At 41.6% G+C, this 16,369-nt stretch overlaps 2 protein-coding genes across 4 annotated transcripts in view; both read right to left on the reverse strand.

Annotated features, from left to right (window-relative positions):
* slc24a6a (solute carrier family 24 member 6a) overlaps positions 1-3,675 on the reverse strand; it is a 13,860-nt gene extending 10,185 nt beyond the window's left edge. Inside the window, exons 1-3 of the mRNA XM_084085871.1 lie at positions 3,258-3,675; positions 2,555-2,653; positions 491-567 (exon numbers count right to left, since the gene is read on the reverse strand). Coding sequence (XP_083941997.1) covers positions 491-567; positions 2,555-2,653; positions 3,258-3,369 — 288 coding nt within the window. The 5' untranslated portion in view covers positions 3,370-3,675. The remainder of the gene's footprint in view (positions 1-490; positions 568-2,554; positions 2,654-3,257) is intronic.
* A 721-nt stretch (positions 3,676-4,396) lies between these two features.
* Positions 4,397-9,311, reverse strand: zdhhc24 (zDHHC palmitoyltransferase 24). 3 transcript variants are annotated; one of them, XR_014599514.1, is made up of 5 exons: positions 9,073-9,311; positions 8,340-8,670; positions 7,491-7,768; positions 5,325-6,236; positions 4,397-5,279 (listed from the first exon to the last, which is right to left on the reverse strand). XR_014599514.1 is itself a non-coding variant. In XM_084041251.1 (4 exons), exons 2-4 carry the CDS (start codon positions 8,645-8,647, stop codon positions 5,944-5,946), a joined length of 879 nt encoding a protein of 292 aa, XP_083897377.1. In that variant the 5' UTR covers positions 8,648-8,670; positions 9,073-9,311; the 3' UTR covers positions 4,397-5,943. The 3 variants fall into 3 exon arrangements, 2 of the variants coding, with proteins under 2 accessions (XP_083897377.1, XP_083897378.1); XM_084041251.1 differs by having other exon boundaries at positions 4,397-6,236; XM_084041252.1 differs by having other exon boundaries at positions 4,397-6,236; positions 9,069-9,311.
* Between the last annotated feature and the right edge of the window lie 7,058 nt (positions 9,312-16,369).

The following is a 16,369-nucleotide window of genomic DNA, read 5'->3' on the forward strand; positions in this document are numbered from 1 at the left end:
TGTGTGTGTGTGTGTGTGTGTGTGTGTGCGTGCGCGTGTGTGTGTGTGCGTGTGCTGCGTGTGCTGCGTGTGCGTTGGTTTGTTTCAGGTGGGAGACATTAATTCGGATCTCTATGTATGGAATCTACATTGTCATCATGAAGTGAGTAGTGAGCACTGTTGGAAGAATGGAAACACATGTCATGTCTGCATATTGGTTTTCTGTTTTCCTGTGTGTGTGTGTGTGTGTGTGTGTGTGTGTGTGTGTGTGTGTGTGTGTGTGTGTGTGTGTGTGTGTGTGTGTGTGTGTGTGTGTATGTGTGTGTGTGTGTGTGTGTGTGTGTGTGTGTGTGTGTGTGTGTGTTTGTGTGTGTGTGTTTGTGTTGGGTGGAGAGGCACTGCCGCAGAGGAGGCCAGCCTTGTCTGAGCGGTCTGCGACCGGATGTGTGTGTGTGTGTACATTCAGCCATACATTCAAGCTGAATTACCTTTTTTGCAAAACCATACTTACACAAAGAACGTGTAGGACTACAGCTCCCTGCCGCCTCTGCTCCGGGGTAAATATGTCCTCAGGAAACTCATGAATGGCTGTAAGGACAGAGCAAAGGAACATTGAAGCAGATTTCTGAAGGGAACTTTACTCATTTGAATGAGAGACTCCAATCTATGAAACTCCAGTCAAGCATACATGAGATTCTCTCTCAGTCCTGACTTCGGATTGACAGAATCTCAGTTTATTGCGATTTATGTCCATTTCCTTACATCACTCCCTTTAGTTTATTATAATTTAAGCTACATCTTAAACTGTTTCCCCTCACTTGTAAGGATTCATCCTATTCAATTCCACACAATATAAACAGCTACCACAGCAATCTAATTTGGAATAAATTAGGCAATCCATCACCACCAGCCTCTCCCTATGCCTAAGAGACTGTACTTCCTAGATGATTCATAATAACATTTCCCCAAAAAGAACTGCCATGGCACACGTGCCTGAAGGGAATTGCCTCTGAAAAGCTTTTATTGTGAAGCAAGGCCAGCAGATGTTTGAAAATATTCCTATTAGTTGATACCAGACCATCGATAGTTTGTCAGAAATACTACCGTTTGCACTAATGAACAAGATAATGAATAATAGAGAAACACATCTAGTAGATGTCAGGGGTTGTCAGTTTTAGCTTTAAGGAAATCATCCATTGTATAATAATATGATATTTTGTCCCATTTGCTTGTATTGATATGGAGATGACAGGTATGTGCCTTTTATTTACATTTTATACAAAGGCACATCAGAAGAATCTAAAATACAATGATTTTGAATGGAATTATTCTTTAAAATAATAATTGAATGTATAAGAGGCCTTGAAGTTTATTTAGTGACTTATTTGTCTCTGTTTAGTATGAGGAATAACATAAGTGAGATTGTCTTTCTACTGGCATAGTACAATAGAGCTAAGGAGAAAAAAGGGAAATAGAGCAAATGGAAAAAGGGAAGCTAGACATATTATGTCTAGCTTCCCTTTTTATTTCAGCCTTTACTTACTTAGTGTCTAAACATAAGCTAAAGCAATTACATTGAAATCACAGCTGTAAAATACTGAATCTTTATTGTAATCCTAACTCTCCATATCTCTCTTTGCCCCATATTCACAGCATAGCACCGAAATGTAACAGTACCACAAAATAAACAATTATAGAATTATAATATTGTTGTACACATAATATCATTACACATCTCAATCTCTCTCCCTTTCCCTGTCTATCTCTTTCTCTGGCACTAGTACATACACACACACACACGCACGCACACGCACGCACGCACGCGTGAGTGAGAGCTCCTGATGAGAGGGTACCAATCAGTGGGTCATTACGATAGGGCAGGAGCCAGGCACTTTGAACAGTTCCACACACACAGCATCCAAGCACAAATTCAGCATTCAGTTTCCTAGCAACTAGAGCCTCAAAGGCCTAACTGTGTCTGAGCATCTATCTGCACACTTAAAAACAAATGAAGATCGATGGAGAGATCTAGACAGATTGATACATGGCTCGGTCAGATAAAACAGATGAAGAGATAGAACGTCACTCTCTATCCTGCGCACATACTCCGGCAATAATGTGAGGACATTTTATGCACCTTTACTGCCAATTGCAAATCCTACACAGCAAAATCCCCATTGTTAACTTAATTCAGAGAGTAAAAATGGACCCACATTGAAACTTGTATGTCCATTTGGTCAGTTTTGCAGCCACTGTAACACTGAGGATTTTACTGTGTAATGTCACCTAGTCTAACCTGCATGACTGATTCATAACCCTAATCATAATCTTACCCAGCCCTACTTTTATTACATTCTAATGCCCTTTCCCCCAGCCCAGGGTGTTCAGCTAAAGGCCCTCACAAGTGATCAATGTTTAACCCTGCACTCTATCCTTGGACAAGCCAGTTAATTATTATTATTATTCATATACACACACACGCACGCACGCACGCACGCACGCACGCACGCACACACACACACACACACACACACACACACACACACACACACACACACACACACACGCTTCCCACCAGCTGTAGGAGTGTTTGAGGTCTGGTTGCCTTCTCTCTCAGGGTTGAGCTCTCTCTTGGACCAGAATAAGACATCATCCACACTGGTTCCTCGACACTCTATAGAGACATAATGATAAATATTATTTTTGTTCATGCATACAAACAATAAATTATATATGTGTGTGTGTGTGTGTGTGTGTGTGTGTGTGTGTGTGTGTGTGTGTGTGTGTGTGTGTGTGTGTGTGTGTGTGTCTGTGTGCGCGCGCGCGCACACACACACACACACACACACACACACACACACACACACACACACACACACACACACACACACACACACACACACACACACACACACACACACACACACACACACACACACACATACATACATATACTACATTGACATCAGTTAACCACTTGAATCCCAGCATTGCTAGCTGAAAATAGCAGATCGACCAGCTCACAAGCATTGTGAGCTTGTCGATAGGCTATTTTCAGCTAAAGCTTTCCCCACAATAACAGGAAACAGAAAATACACTAGCATTGAGCCCTGAGGGACTCTCTGGTTACCCATATGGGGTTTCAGTGGTTATTAATGGAGACATTTTACAACAAATATGAATTTAGCATTTAGAATACATTTAGAATGTATACAAAAGTAGGTCCTATGCTAGTCGGTGTGAATCAACATATTTCAACTGAACATATAGGAACGCACCTGTGATGTGCAGAAAGTGCATGAAGCAGCTGGCTGCAGTCACACCGACTCCAAAGACGCAGAACCGCAGGAGGAGCCGCGCCGTGCGCCTCGGTCTCACTGGCGCCTTCATCGCTGCCTACGGTCTCCAGACTCAGAACATGTCGGTAGTCATGGTACCGTAGTAGCCGTACCGGCTCTCTGGCTGTCAGCCTACTGGATCGCTATTCTTTTCTGTGCCGTTGATTTGAATGTAGGCTCCATCCACCGCCTACACTAGACTAATCGTAGATCATCGGTCGTACAATCAACGCCAACGCAGCATCCCTTCAGTCTAGGGACGACAAGACGAGTCAATAATGCATTCCGGTATATAGAGGCACACGGAAAATTGGGTTTGAGAGACGAAAATATCCCCGTGGCTCAGATATTCATCACATATCTTGCGTTCCAACTCTCATCCCAGATAACGGTTCTTCTCCCTTTATTATTTCGTCACAGGGAGGGGGTGTTTTCGAGGTGTCACTGAAAAGACCACCAGTGAGCGCGCCTCTTGGGTGGGGCGCCCATATTCTGGTCTATTTTAGAGACAACAACCAGTAGGCTACCACAGTGGTTCTCAACCTTTTCAGGCCGTGACCCCCAAAAATAATCATATTTGAACTGGGGACCCCCCCATTTTGTTTAACTCGGTTCCACAGATAAATGTTGTGAAAATAGCCGATCTACAAGCTTGTTGTGAGCTTGTAGGTCGGTTATTTTCACAATTATTTGCCTCTTTCTTATATTATTTGACAATTTGGGCAATGTTAAATTAGTTTGTTGATTTTGATGCAGTAATGGTATTTTTCTTTTCTTGAGGTATTGAAAAGGTCTTAAAAGGTCTTTAAAGTCCTTAAATTGTCCAGTTTGCTGTCCTCTGCTCTGGGGACCCCCCCAAAATCATGGCGACTCCCAATCCACAGGTTGAGAGCTACCACATCAAGGAAAAACGGAAACTTAAGATGTATGTATTCAATATGGAAAAGAAAATATTTCTCATGTAACTCGTACGTAGTCATCAAACCAGATTCAAACATGTAGACTATATAACTGTGAATTCCAGTATAGGCCTGCCTACATCATATTGTATGATATCAATGGACAACATTAAATATAAGGCCAGATAACATTTTAATAATTCAAGTAATCAAACATAAGTCACATCATAAACAGCCAATTTAAAATGTCAAACACTTAAATAAACAATATTGTTGGTTGTAGCCTGTTATACATGTGCAATTAAGACAAGCAAAAAGTAAATGAAAGTAAAGGCATGTGTAACATTGCATTTAAAGGCCAAGACAATGAGATGTTAAAAAAAAGAAAGAAAGTAGAACCGGATGTTTCTAAAGCTGAAATAAGATTGGAAACAAAATAAGTTGCGGAAGGAAATGTCAAAGAATACTGGCAATTAAAGATGCAATCCATAACTTCATGTCCTACCCAGGATTTGTCAGTCTGCCACATAGTGCTCAGGGAAGAGGCAAAAGCTGTTTGGACAGGGGATACGCACTAACTTACACAGTATGTTTCAGCCATGTTAACCAGCCCTAGCCCTAAGTTCTGACACCAGGGTGTACATTTCTCAACGGAAGAGTAGGAGACCAGACCACCTCCAACCACTGCAGATGTGCTAGCTATATTGCATTAACATACTGTACCATAAAGAGGTTAAAATAAAGTTGTATTCATTCAAATAAGTTATAGATTGCAGCTTTAAGCTACATGCATACTGACAACACAGGCAATGTAATTTGAGACAGACTAAAGCCTCAAACTACATACAGCATTCCAATAGCCAGAATTTATACACAGCAATCAATAAACTTAAAAGACAATTACACATTCCATTCCATATATTGTTTGCATCACAAATTCTTGGCTTGCCCCATTTAATTTAAATATTCATGTGTGATTAGCCATGGGGGATGGAGTCTGGCCTTTAAATCCACACCATTTGAGATTTATTTTCTTCCACGTCAGGGTTTCGAATAATCACAACTTCTGTTTCTCTAGACAAGGAGTGTGGAAAAGAGTTAAACATACGCTTTGGTACTTTTGATGAATACACAACTATGTAAAGGAGGCTCATGATTCTGTTATGATCTTGTGAATAAGTGAATTTCAGCAAATTAGCCACTAAACCTTCATGAATGATCAACACTTTGAGGATTCAAAAACTTCAAAAGGAAATCACCATGAGCAATACAAAACAAAAAACATTCCCTTTCTCAGTGTCATTTTACATACATTTTCAGTGCTTGGAGTTCCACAGAACAAATTTTGATTTTGTCCTTTATCTTCTGAGGCGTGTCAGGTCATTAACAAGCCTTGCTTTGCCGTGGAGTGTACTGTTAACTGGTCAAAGTTCAGAGATCTAGAATAGATTAATCGATGTTCAATAACAGACCTGCCCACTCATCGTCTCGCAGCAGAGCGTAGGTTGTATACTCCAAACTCAGCCGTTAATGACCACTACATACTATTCTAGGTGCTTCTCAACCCAGGCCACTTATCTGTAAACCTGGATGAATCTCCACAACTCACTTTCCCTTTCCTATCCTCCCACTGTCTTCTCTTCTCTCCTTGTTACCCAGTCACATTCCACATCACCAAAAGAAACTGGGACGGCCTGTCAGACCGTGACCATTGAGGTGTGTGTGTGTTACCGCACAGGTTCCAGCGACCCTGTGACCTGGAATTGTAATCCATCTCCAGGCAGGGGTGACGGAATGAGTGGGCAGAGCCAGCAGAGGTACCAGCGGAGGCCCAGGCAATGGTACAGGTTGCCCAGGATCCCAAGGTTATAGGGTCGACGGGAAGAATACCATTCTCTGGTGGTCTGGCCACGCAGCAGCAGGAAGATGTGGAAGAAGAGGAAGGATGCAACAAGTAGGAATCCCACCACGCAGGTGTCGGCAATGAAGGCAAAGGCAAATGCACGTGCTGAGACCTGACCTATATATAGGAAGACAGAAGGGATAATATAGGGATATCCATGTTACAGGCAGTGAAAATGCACCAGTCTGGGGTTCTATATTGGCCTGAAAACAGATTCAGTATGGGATCTTCATCCCAATATTATACAGTAAAGTGAGGTGCAACTGATTTTTTTGTGCTATTCCTACAGATCCGTTTTCAACCAATTATTTCCCTAATATCCAAGCAAGGTTTCCAGATACTGTAGGCACAGAACCTACAGTATGATAGCACGTATCACAGTTATATCAGGTTCTATATTGTCACATGCACAGCAGGTAGCATCATTGCAGGCAGTGCAATTATTTTACTCGGAGCTTGCAAGGTGCTAAAGAAATAAGATAAAGAAAACTGAGTTATACAAAACTAAATGGGCCTAAATTCTTCTTACTTTTGTTCTTGGGGAAAGACCATATAAAAAACTCATAAAACAATGAGTCCCTTGATTTTGTGTGTGCCGCAGGTGGAACTGAAGTTTTGTTGATATGAATAAAGAATGAACTACAGTATACAAAATGCCTATTTGCTGCATGCACCTATTCCAGCTTACTACTTAGCTATTATCTGGGTTAGAACCACTAATTAATAAAAGACACCTGCATAGTATATCATCAGTGTTTAACCATCTACAATTAAGATTTTTTTAATTTAATTTTAAGGCAGCCGCACTCTATTAGCCACAGTGCCACAGATTTGGAGACAGTATCAGAAAAGCTCCTGATACTGCCTAAAATGCTGGTATCGATATCAGTGAGTATGCCAGCCTATGCCATTCCGATACCACGTAATTTATCACATGATGATATTTCATTTACAATCATATTTTGATTGCTTCAGTAGATGTTGCACGACTGTTTTAACCTCTTACTGTAATATTAACATTATTATTTTACTAACTTGTAGCTGCACATTAACAATTATTAATGGAATTTGTATTTATTCCTAGATCAGTGGTTCTCAAACATTTTAATTTCAAGGACCCCATAACACAGAGTGTACAAATGGAACCAAATGAACCCGTTCCATTTGTACACTCTCAGTCACAGACCTGTAAGGGTCCATTTGGAACCCCCTCAAGGAACCCTGAGGGTCCCTGGATCCCACTTTGAGAACCACTGTCCTAGATTTGTTTAAATTACACGCGGTATCGACCGATACGCAAGTTATGGGTATCGGAATCGGTATCAGGAAGGAAAAAATTGTATAGTTCGGTACATCTCTACACACACACACCTGATAACAACATGAGCCAGGGTATGAGCAGCAAGAGAACGCTGTGCAGCGTCACGCCCTCCTTCAGGATGACGATGAAGACCTCGGCGTTCATCACCACGGCGTACAGGAGTCCCGACCACATGAACAAGAGGCAGCTCAGGAAGTAGCGATAGTTGCGGAGGCCCACACACTGGCCGAAGAAGACGCAGTGGTGATCCCTCCGGAGAACACACACCTTGCAGTCGTAGCAGTGAGAACAGCGTGGGGGAGTGTGTGCTTCGCAGGCGTAACAGTACCTAGAGACAAGAAGAATGTTTTATATGTCATACCCATTGTCAGCTGTTTATACGAGCCAATTGGCTAATACAATATGATACCATACCATATGATGCAAACCGCAATTATTAGTTTGGAATCCTCAACAATTCGTTAGGGGTTTTTAGGTAAAGCTAACAACATTGCGTCTGTGGAAAAAGGGAGTAAATGTCTTGCTTACTTAGATTTTTATTATTATTACAAAAAACACTAACCACTTCAGCCCTATATATATTTCAGCCATTTGAAAATAGCAGATCTACAAGCTCACAATGCGATGCATTGTGGGCTTGTAGATCTGCTATTTCCAAAAGATTTGTTATACTGTTATACATTTTTAACTTGTGAAATGGGACAGTCTGCACAATGAGTACTTTCACTTTACTGATGCCGATACTTTTGTACTTTCACTCAAGTACATTTGAATACAGGACTTCTACTTGTAACAGAGTATTTCTACATTTCATAAGTAAAAAGTGTGAGTACTTTTTCCACCACTGCATATACAAACTACAAGAGCTTGATGCCTTGAACAACAGTCTGTGTCAATACCTCCATCCCTGGCCCATACCATCGCCCAGAAACACTCCCTTGATGCTGGGGTCGGTCTTCAGAAAGAGCGAGGCGTTCCAGCAGATGTTCCCCAGCATGAAGTACTGTGCGAGCAGGTGCACAGCCTTCCACCAGGACGACCACATCACGGTCTTGGTGCGGGCAGCCTCCTCCAGCGGAGGCTCCATCAGGACCAGGTAGCTGACCTCTCCGGTGATGCAGAACACCAGGGCGGTGTTCAGGACCACAGGGAGGTAGGTACACAGCCTCTCCACCCGACAGAACACGTTGCTGGCCAAACTGGCCATGTTTGTTTCTCCCACTCGTAGGGCTGTCACGATTACAAAATGTAAGTTGATGATTAATTGTCATACAAGTAACTGTGATTAACGATTTAATTGTGTTTTTGGCATTTAACATTGGAACATATGAATCAAAATAACATTTCTGTGTGTTTGTCTTTTAGGTTTCAAAATAAAAAAAATCACAGGGCAGACATGACAAATAACTTAAAAATACAAAGAAATTACTGATATATTTAATCATTTTACATTTTTATAGCAAAAATAGCAAATGTAGAAGCTTACAACGCGTCGGGAAAGTGACGCGTTGTAAGCTTCTACATTTGCTATTTTTGCTTTTTAGAAATGTTGACGATTATGGAAAAGAATTCCAATTTTCTCAAATAATTGCTATTAGATGATTCTGTAATAATTGTGACTGGCCTACCCACTTGTCAACTTTACTTCAAGCAATCACAACGGGAGGACTGCTTTCATAGATGGACGGGACTATTATTACACAGCTAAATCATTGCAGCGTTTCCCGTCTGCTCACGAACTTGACAGCATGACATCCACGTGATTTTGATCAAATAACTACAATGCAAAAACCGCTGATTTACTGGAGTAGTTTGTTGTCAACCTTCTATATATCCTGTATTGAGCTGAGCTGCTTCTGCCCTGCGTTCAACAATTCACCAGTGCTGGGGTGTTACATAGAAATACAACCCACTAGTAAGTGTTGCTGCATGTAATATGTTCCGCTTTAAAAAAGCTGCAGCAGCAGGTGACGACAGTCATGGATGATCTTCAAAATAGTGTTTGCACTTTCTCCATTTACGGCCCATACATCTACCAAAACGTTCACATTTCAAATATAAAGTGCAACCCCATGGCCATCGATGTTAAAATTATATACAAACCATCGGAAGTACCCGTATGTTCCCTATTATTCAATAAAAAGCATTTTAATCCAATTGGTGGCCATTTCTTTCGTATTTTCGCTAATTGCTTTCAACTGCGCAACCCTATTGGTTGGGACGTGTATTGCACTCTGATACACACAATAACTCTATGATAAAATGCCCACCAATCGGATTAAAATGCTTTTTATTTAACAGTACGGAAGATACTGGTACTTCTGAGGGCCATGGGGTAAGCACTTTATATTTGAAATTTAAATGTTTATGTAGATGTACGGGCCAAAAAGGGAGAAATTGTAAATACTATTTTGAAGATCATCCAAGACGGTCATGACAGATGACTGTCTTGTGATCCAAGGCTACGGTTGACCTAAGTGAATGGTCAAAAGGACAGGTGTTGTTAACAATTATTATTAATATTAGCCTATTATATTAACATAATTTCACACTATCACACCTTTTATTACTTGCATCTATGTAATCTATGTGGTAAAAGTCTTTATTTTATGTTCTTAAACTATAAACATATTAATTGTTGTGTTATCTGCCTGTTTACAAATCTGTTACTTTTCCTTACAACTGCTAATAGCTCCATATGTATTTATATTATAATCATAATCTATATCATAAATATAGTTTATTTTTATTGTTGTTATTGTGGTAGACGTGTATATTTTTGTGCCCGATCAGGTTGAAATTTATTTTCATGTCATCATCTGTCATAATTCCAAATGTGGTGATTAATCTGAATCCACAGAGTTGTAGAGTTACAACTCTGTAATTAAGTACATTTACTCAAGTACAAACTTTAGGTATTTTAAACTTTACTGGAGTATTTCCAATACTTTTACTTCTACTACACTACATCTCCGAGGCAAATATTGTACTCCACTACAATTATTTGAAAACGTTATTTACTGGTTACTTCGCAGATATAAATTATTATATTATAAAACATACAGTAACCACTTTAGCCATATTTTATACCCAGGCTATTTGAAAATAGCTGCTCTACAAGCTCACAACGTGTCGCTGTAGATCTGCTATTTTCAAACATTTTAGTACTTTAAGTTTATTTTGATGCCAATAGTTTTGTACTTTTACTCAAGTAACATTTTGAACACTGGCATTTTACTTGCAACAGAGTATTTTGACATTTTTACGTGTGTATTGCTACTTATACATAAGTTAAATATCAGGCAGGCTACACACTGTGATAGTAAAACCTGCTGCTTGAAGAGGATAAGCATCGGTTCCTCCCCCTGGAGTAGCCAGTGTCCTTAATCCTTGTTAATCCTTCAACCAAATGAAAGCCACAGAGGTCTTTGCTATGGCCGCTTTGAACTATACAATTTAAAGTCTTCCATCAAACTACCAGACACTGATTGTTTTTTTTCCCCCTTTAGAAAACGATAACTGAGACTCAAAAAGAGGTAAGACCTTTAGGATCTAGCAATGTAAGATTGTGTGTAAATTCTAAATTGGTTGAGTGATATTTGAAACCATGCTCTTCAGTAATTAGAACACATTTGGGAGTCTTTATTTATTTATCAGCCCATGGTTTGTTTTAGTCAGTAGTGGTAGCCTACTCAACTTCAGTAGCCTACTTGAGTCAAGATAGAAGATACTACTGATCAAATATTAGCCTTACTTGCTCTGTCAAATTTGTAGGCTACTTGAGGTTAAAGGACTGGAGTACACCTACTTGCTTTTAAAAATATGTGTCGTATTCAAAAGTACAAATTACAAAGTACATTTTCTTTTTAACATCAATGCATTGCTGTATTAAAATGTAGATAAAAAATATGATTTTCTGTCATAAATCAATAGACTAATAGTGAACATAGACCACAGCTGTGATAGATCAGCTATTTTCAGTATTTTTTAAATAGGGTTCAAGTAGATCAGCTATTTTCAGTATTTTTTTTAAATAGGGTTCAGGGTAGTTAATTCATAATGTAGCTACCTTTCCTTCCTAGAAATAGAGTGGAGTCAATAGTACAATATTTGTATTTGAAATGTAGTGGAGTGAAAGTCAAGAATCCAAAATAAAGTAGTCAAGGACAGTACAGATAGGCCTACTCAAAAAATGTACTTGTATCCCATTAGCCTATATGCATTAAAAATCCAACAAGCTAATATGAGTTTGACAGCTTACTGTCTGCAGTCATTTCCCTGGTCTCCTGCTCTATTTTGTATCTCACAGCACAAGACGATGGAGCTGCAAGGTGACTTTTCAACATTTCAGAGGAACAACTACAAGCACCCGTGAGTAGTGTCAGAGTGTGTGTGTGTGTGTGTGTGTGTGTGTGTGTGTGTGTGTGTGTGTGTGTGTGTGTGTGTGTGTGTGTGGTAAATCAAGTTGCCCTCCATTTGTTTTATTTGTCTCTTATGCATGTCTTAATGCTCTACCTTAATGTCTCAATGCTTAACATTTTGTGTAAAGCACTTTTGAACTTTTGTTAAATACAATTCAACTTGCCTTATCCTGGCTTGTGTACATGTGCACGGATGTGGATGATAACATAAAATAAAAGCTATGGAAGTCTGTTTATGAGCAAAACTAACGGTATGTGTTTATGTGCATGTTATTCCAGCAGCAGAAAGGCTGTTCGTCTGCAGTGGCGCTGGCAGGAGCTGAGGGACAGAGAGCGTAGAGCCCAGCAGCACAACGCACAGCTGCTGCAGGAGTTTGAGCGAGCCCAGGACACACTGAGAGAGATGATGGCCCGTAATGCTGCTATGAAAATTATACGGGTGAGAGGATGCATACCTGTATTTGCACCAACACCAACACCACATATTCATTTTTGAACAGTTTGTCTTATTGTTGTATGGTAGATATTGTGGGAAATGCCAAAACCTATTTAATTATCTTGGTTGTATCTGTCACCATTGAACAAACTACCATAGTGGTGGTCTCAAGGTTTAGCAGATAAATCAAGGAAGCCTCACTATTAGCACAGTTCTGTCTTAAATGACACTTAAGACAGAACTCTTGCTCCTTGACAAGACTTTACTGTCACTGACGCCTTGTCCAACCTGTGGCCTTATGCACTGTATCTGCACCTTTCACCCCTGCAGATGGAGTATGAGAGGTACTTAGATGAGAGCTCCACCTGCTGGCAGCAGCAGCTCAAGGACAAAGAGTCTGCTCAGGAGAAGGTGCCCTCAGTTCACTCAAACACTCCCATCATAGCTTGCTGTGGCTAAAATAAATTCACAAATAACACACAGCCTATTACAGGTTCTGTAAGTGTGTTTTTGTTTTGTTTTGTTTTGTTTGTTGGGGTGGTAAAATAAATACATCTAGCTATCAGGTGTCTCCTCGTCTACAGCTCTTTAGTAAATAGACCCAGGTTGGGAGGATACAAATGTGCAGGATACAGGCTAAACAAGTGAAACTGGTGAAAGTGAAAAAGTGATGAAACAACAAAATGAGAAGACTAAATTGGAACTGGAACACTATAGAATTGAACCAGATAAATGATCTTTTGGGGTGTTCGCTCTCCTAATTGGATGAAATGGTATCTCACCTGAACATTTATTTTGTCTTTATTAAAGAGCTGGAGAGACAGGGGTGCTCCTGTTACTGAACAAGCACTCTATAGCAGGGGTGGGCAACTTTGTAGATGGTGAGGGCCACAAAATTTCCTCAATCACTCTGGGGGGCCGCATTGTTTATCGGCAGGGACCCCAGGGACCCCAGGGACCCCCCCCCCGTTGACAAAACCCCTCCCGTTGGCAAAACGGTCCGGGGGCGGTGCGCCGGTTCGGACCAAAATGCCAGGGCTGGATTTTGGTCCCAGCCCGCCCGTTTATCGGCACTCTCGCCAGTAGTACCCCATTACTCAAAAAGCCCATAATAGTCACATATGTGATAAATAAGGGATATTAACTATTATTATTTGTTATAACTTTGTTTTTATTTAGCATTTAGAAGGCCTCTCCCCGACTAAGGATTTGTTTAGTCGAATCTAATTGGCGACTAATTGCCAATAGTCGACTGGCAGTCGACTAATGCAAAAAAAAAAGAAAACTTCTTTTTTTTTTTGGGCCAAAATACATTTTATTTCAAAGGGCCAAGTCTACACAGTTTGTTTTGTGTCTCCAGCAGAGTTTCTAGTGTCTCTATCTCTCTCTGGAAGAGGTTGCACTGCAGCCGCACTGAGGCGCTCCAACACAAACAATACCAATACAAAGACGAGGAATAAGAATAATAAAGTAGAAGTTACGTGTGGTTGCAAGTGTAGACTTGGCCAAAAAAACAATTTAAAACATTTTTGGCCCAAAAAAAAAATTAAAAAAAATAATATTTTTTTTTTGGGGGGATTTTGGCCTGGGGCCGCATTGAGTGACGGTGCGGGCCGCCGCATGCGGCCCGCGGGCCGCCAGTTGCCCATCCCTGCTCTATAGCAATGATTACTATTTAAAAAATATTCTTTTCCCTTTACAGCTTCTTTAATAACACCGCCCCTTCAAATCACACAAACATGCTAATTCCAGCGTATAATTTTGTCAAATTTACACTTTCTCAAGTGTGAAATTTTGTTAGTGTGTGTCTCAAAGATGCACTGCAATCATATGGACTAGGTGAGTCAAACAATGTTGTTTCTTCAACAGAAGATGGAGAAACATTTGAAGGAGTGCCTTAAGAGAATGGAAGAGAGACAAGGAACTCAGCCTCACATAGAAGCACAACTACCATCTTCAAAAGGTCCTTTCTCTCTCTCTCTCTCACTCTCTATCACGCACGCACGCACGCACACACACACACACACACACACACACACACACACACACACACACACACACACACACACACACACACACACACACACACACACACACACACACACACACACACACACACACACACACACACACACACACACACACACACACACACACCTCACTGGTATTTCTTACATCTCTTTAGGTCAGAAGAACAACCAGAAGGGTACTGTGCCAAAAGAGTACTACAGCCAAAATGGTCACCTGGACTACAACTTAGATGGCGCCGCTTATCCCAGAATTCAGTCATCCTGGCTGACTCACACTGGCTTCCAGTCGGCCCGTTTTCCTGACAGAACGACCAGTTACCTCCAAGGTTCCTCCCATGTGCCTCGGCCTTCATCCCACTCGTCTCCCGTCTTCCCACACCAAGCTCAGCCAGTCCAGCCCTATCAGCTTTCTTCCGCATCCACTTATCATCACACAATTCCTCTGCAGGGGCCACCGCTTTGGGCTGACACCCAGACCGACTGCCCCTTGTCCTGGGTAGCCCCTGGCCCCCGAGTTCCCTGGATTCAGCCCTCCGTTTCTGAGTGTCTAGGTTGTGGTCTGATGCAGCAGGGTGTGGAGGAGCGTGTTGACAGGTCCACAGGTTCAAACCCAAAGGAAGAACTCAGAGGGGATGAGAGATGGAGAGGAGACAGTGGCAATCACCGTTCTCAAGAGCTGGACATTAAACCTGGTGAGAAGAGTAAGAGATTAACATTGGCTAAACAGCCTGCATCTGTCTGTCTGTAGATCTGCTGTATATCGATATCTAGACACAGACGGAAGGATATGCTTGCCTGTGTTTACATGTGTCCGTGTGTCCTAGTTCGTCTGTCCAGTGGCCATGGGGAAAGCAGTGGGACAAGCACAGATTCCAGCCAAGCAAGAAGAAAGAGCAGTCGAAACAGAAACAAGAGGGAGGAGAGAAGAGGGAGTGCAGGACGTCGTTCCACAGACGAAGGAGGCAGCTCTCGGCAGTAAGCAATAAGCGGCCTGATCGTATTCTCTTCTCTTCTCTAATCCAATCTTTCCTTATTGCCACAACCTGTCACCACACCTTCCTACACAGTAAAAATGTCATTGTTAATTTAACAGTGTAAAAATGTACCTCTTCTCAGAGTTAATTTAACAGAGCATAATCATCATCTTTAATAGCTCTCAACATTCCCTCTTCCCCAACAACGGACCACCCTTGTTCCCGTATCCCTCCTTCTAATGTGGTTCTTTCTAGCTAAATGTATAAAGCATGTCAGTGAAAGTAGAGCCAGTGAAGCCCAGGAAAAAGAAGGAAAAACAAATGCCATATGTCATCCCTCTCTCTTTTCTTTTTCGCTCACTGGTCATCTGGGACTCTTAGTGCAGCTGCCATTGCCTCAACTTCTGCGGACCAAAGCTCAGAAAGCGACGGGTCGTTGGAGATAAACAATGGCAGGAGCAGGAGGAGCGTGGGTCAGTCAGTCACCCTGTCGAGGGTGGAGGAGAAGAACAGGAGTAAGAGGAGTCACTCAGGGAGTCAGACAGAGAACACAAGTGTAAGGACAGAGTCCGGAAGTCAATCAGAAGAACCTGTGAGCCAAATATCAGGGAATCAAAGTCCTGGAGACCAATCAGTGAGTCGCATACAGGAGTCAGAAAGTGTCAACACAAGGACAGAAAAAGATGGTCATTCCGAAGACACAGTAAGCGAGAAGAGCATCAGTGCTGAACAGAGGAGCATGGTGGAGGATGAGGGAGAAAAAGGCAAAGAGGAGGAAACAGGAGAAGAGGACAGCAATGTTGATGATGAATATTTCGAGGAAAACAAAGAGAGCAGCCAGCAAGAGGAGGACCAGGAGAGGGAGAATGATGAACGGGAGGGGTTTGTGAGGAAGAGTATACCTGATAATGATGGAGGAGAAGATGATGAGGATGAGACAGAGGGACATGGGTCAGAGGGTGAAGAAGAGGATGAAGAAAGTGGGCAGATCTACTCCACCACCACTCAGGACAGAGAGATAGAAGGGGACAGATGTGTAGGGAGTGAGGAAAGCAGAGAGGGGGAGGA

This window comes from Gymnoscopelus microlampas (assembly GCF_963454915.1).
Source record: "Gymnoscopelus microlampas genome assembly, chromosome: 18".
Classification (NCBI taxonomy): domain Eukaryota; kingdom Metazoa; phylum Chordata; class Actinopteri; order Myctophiformes; family Myctophidae; genus Gymnoscopelus; species Gymnoscopelus microlampas.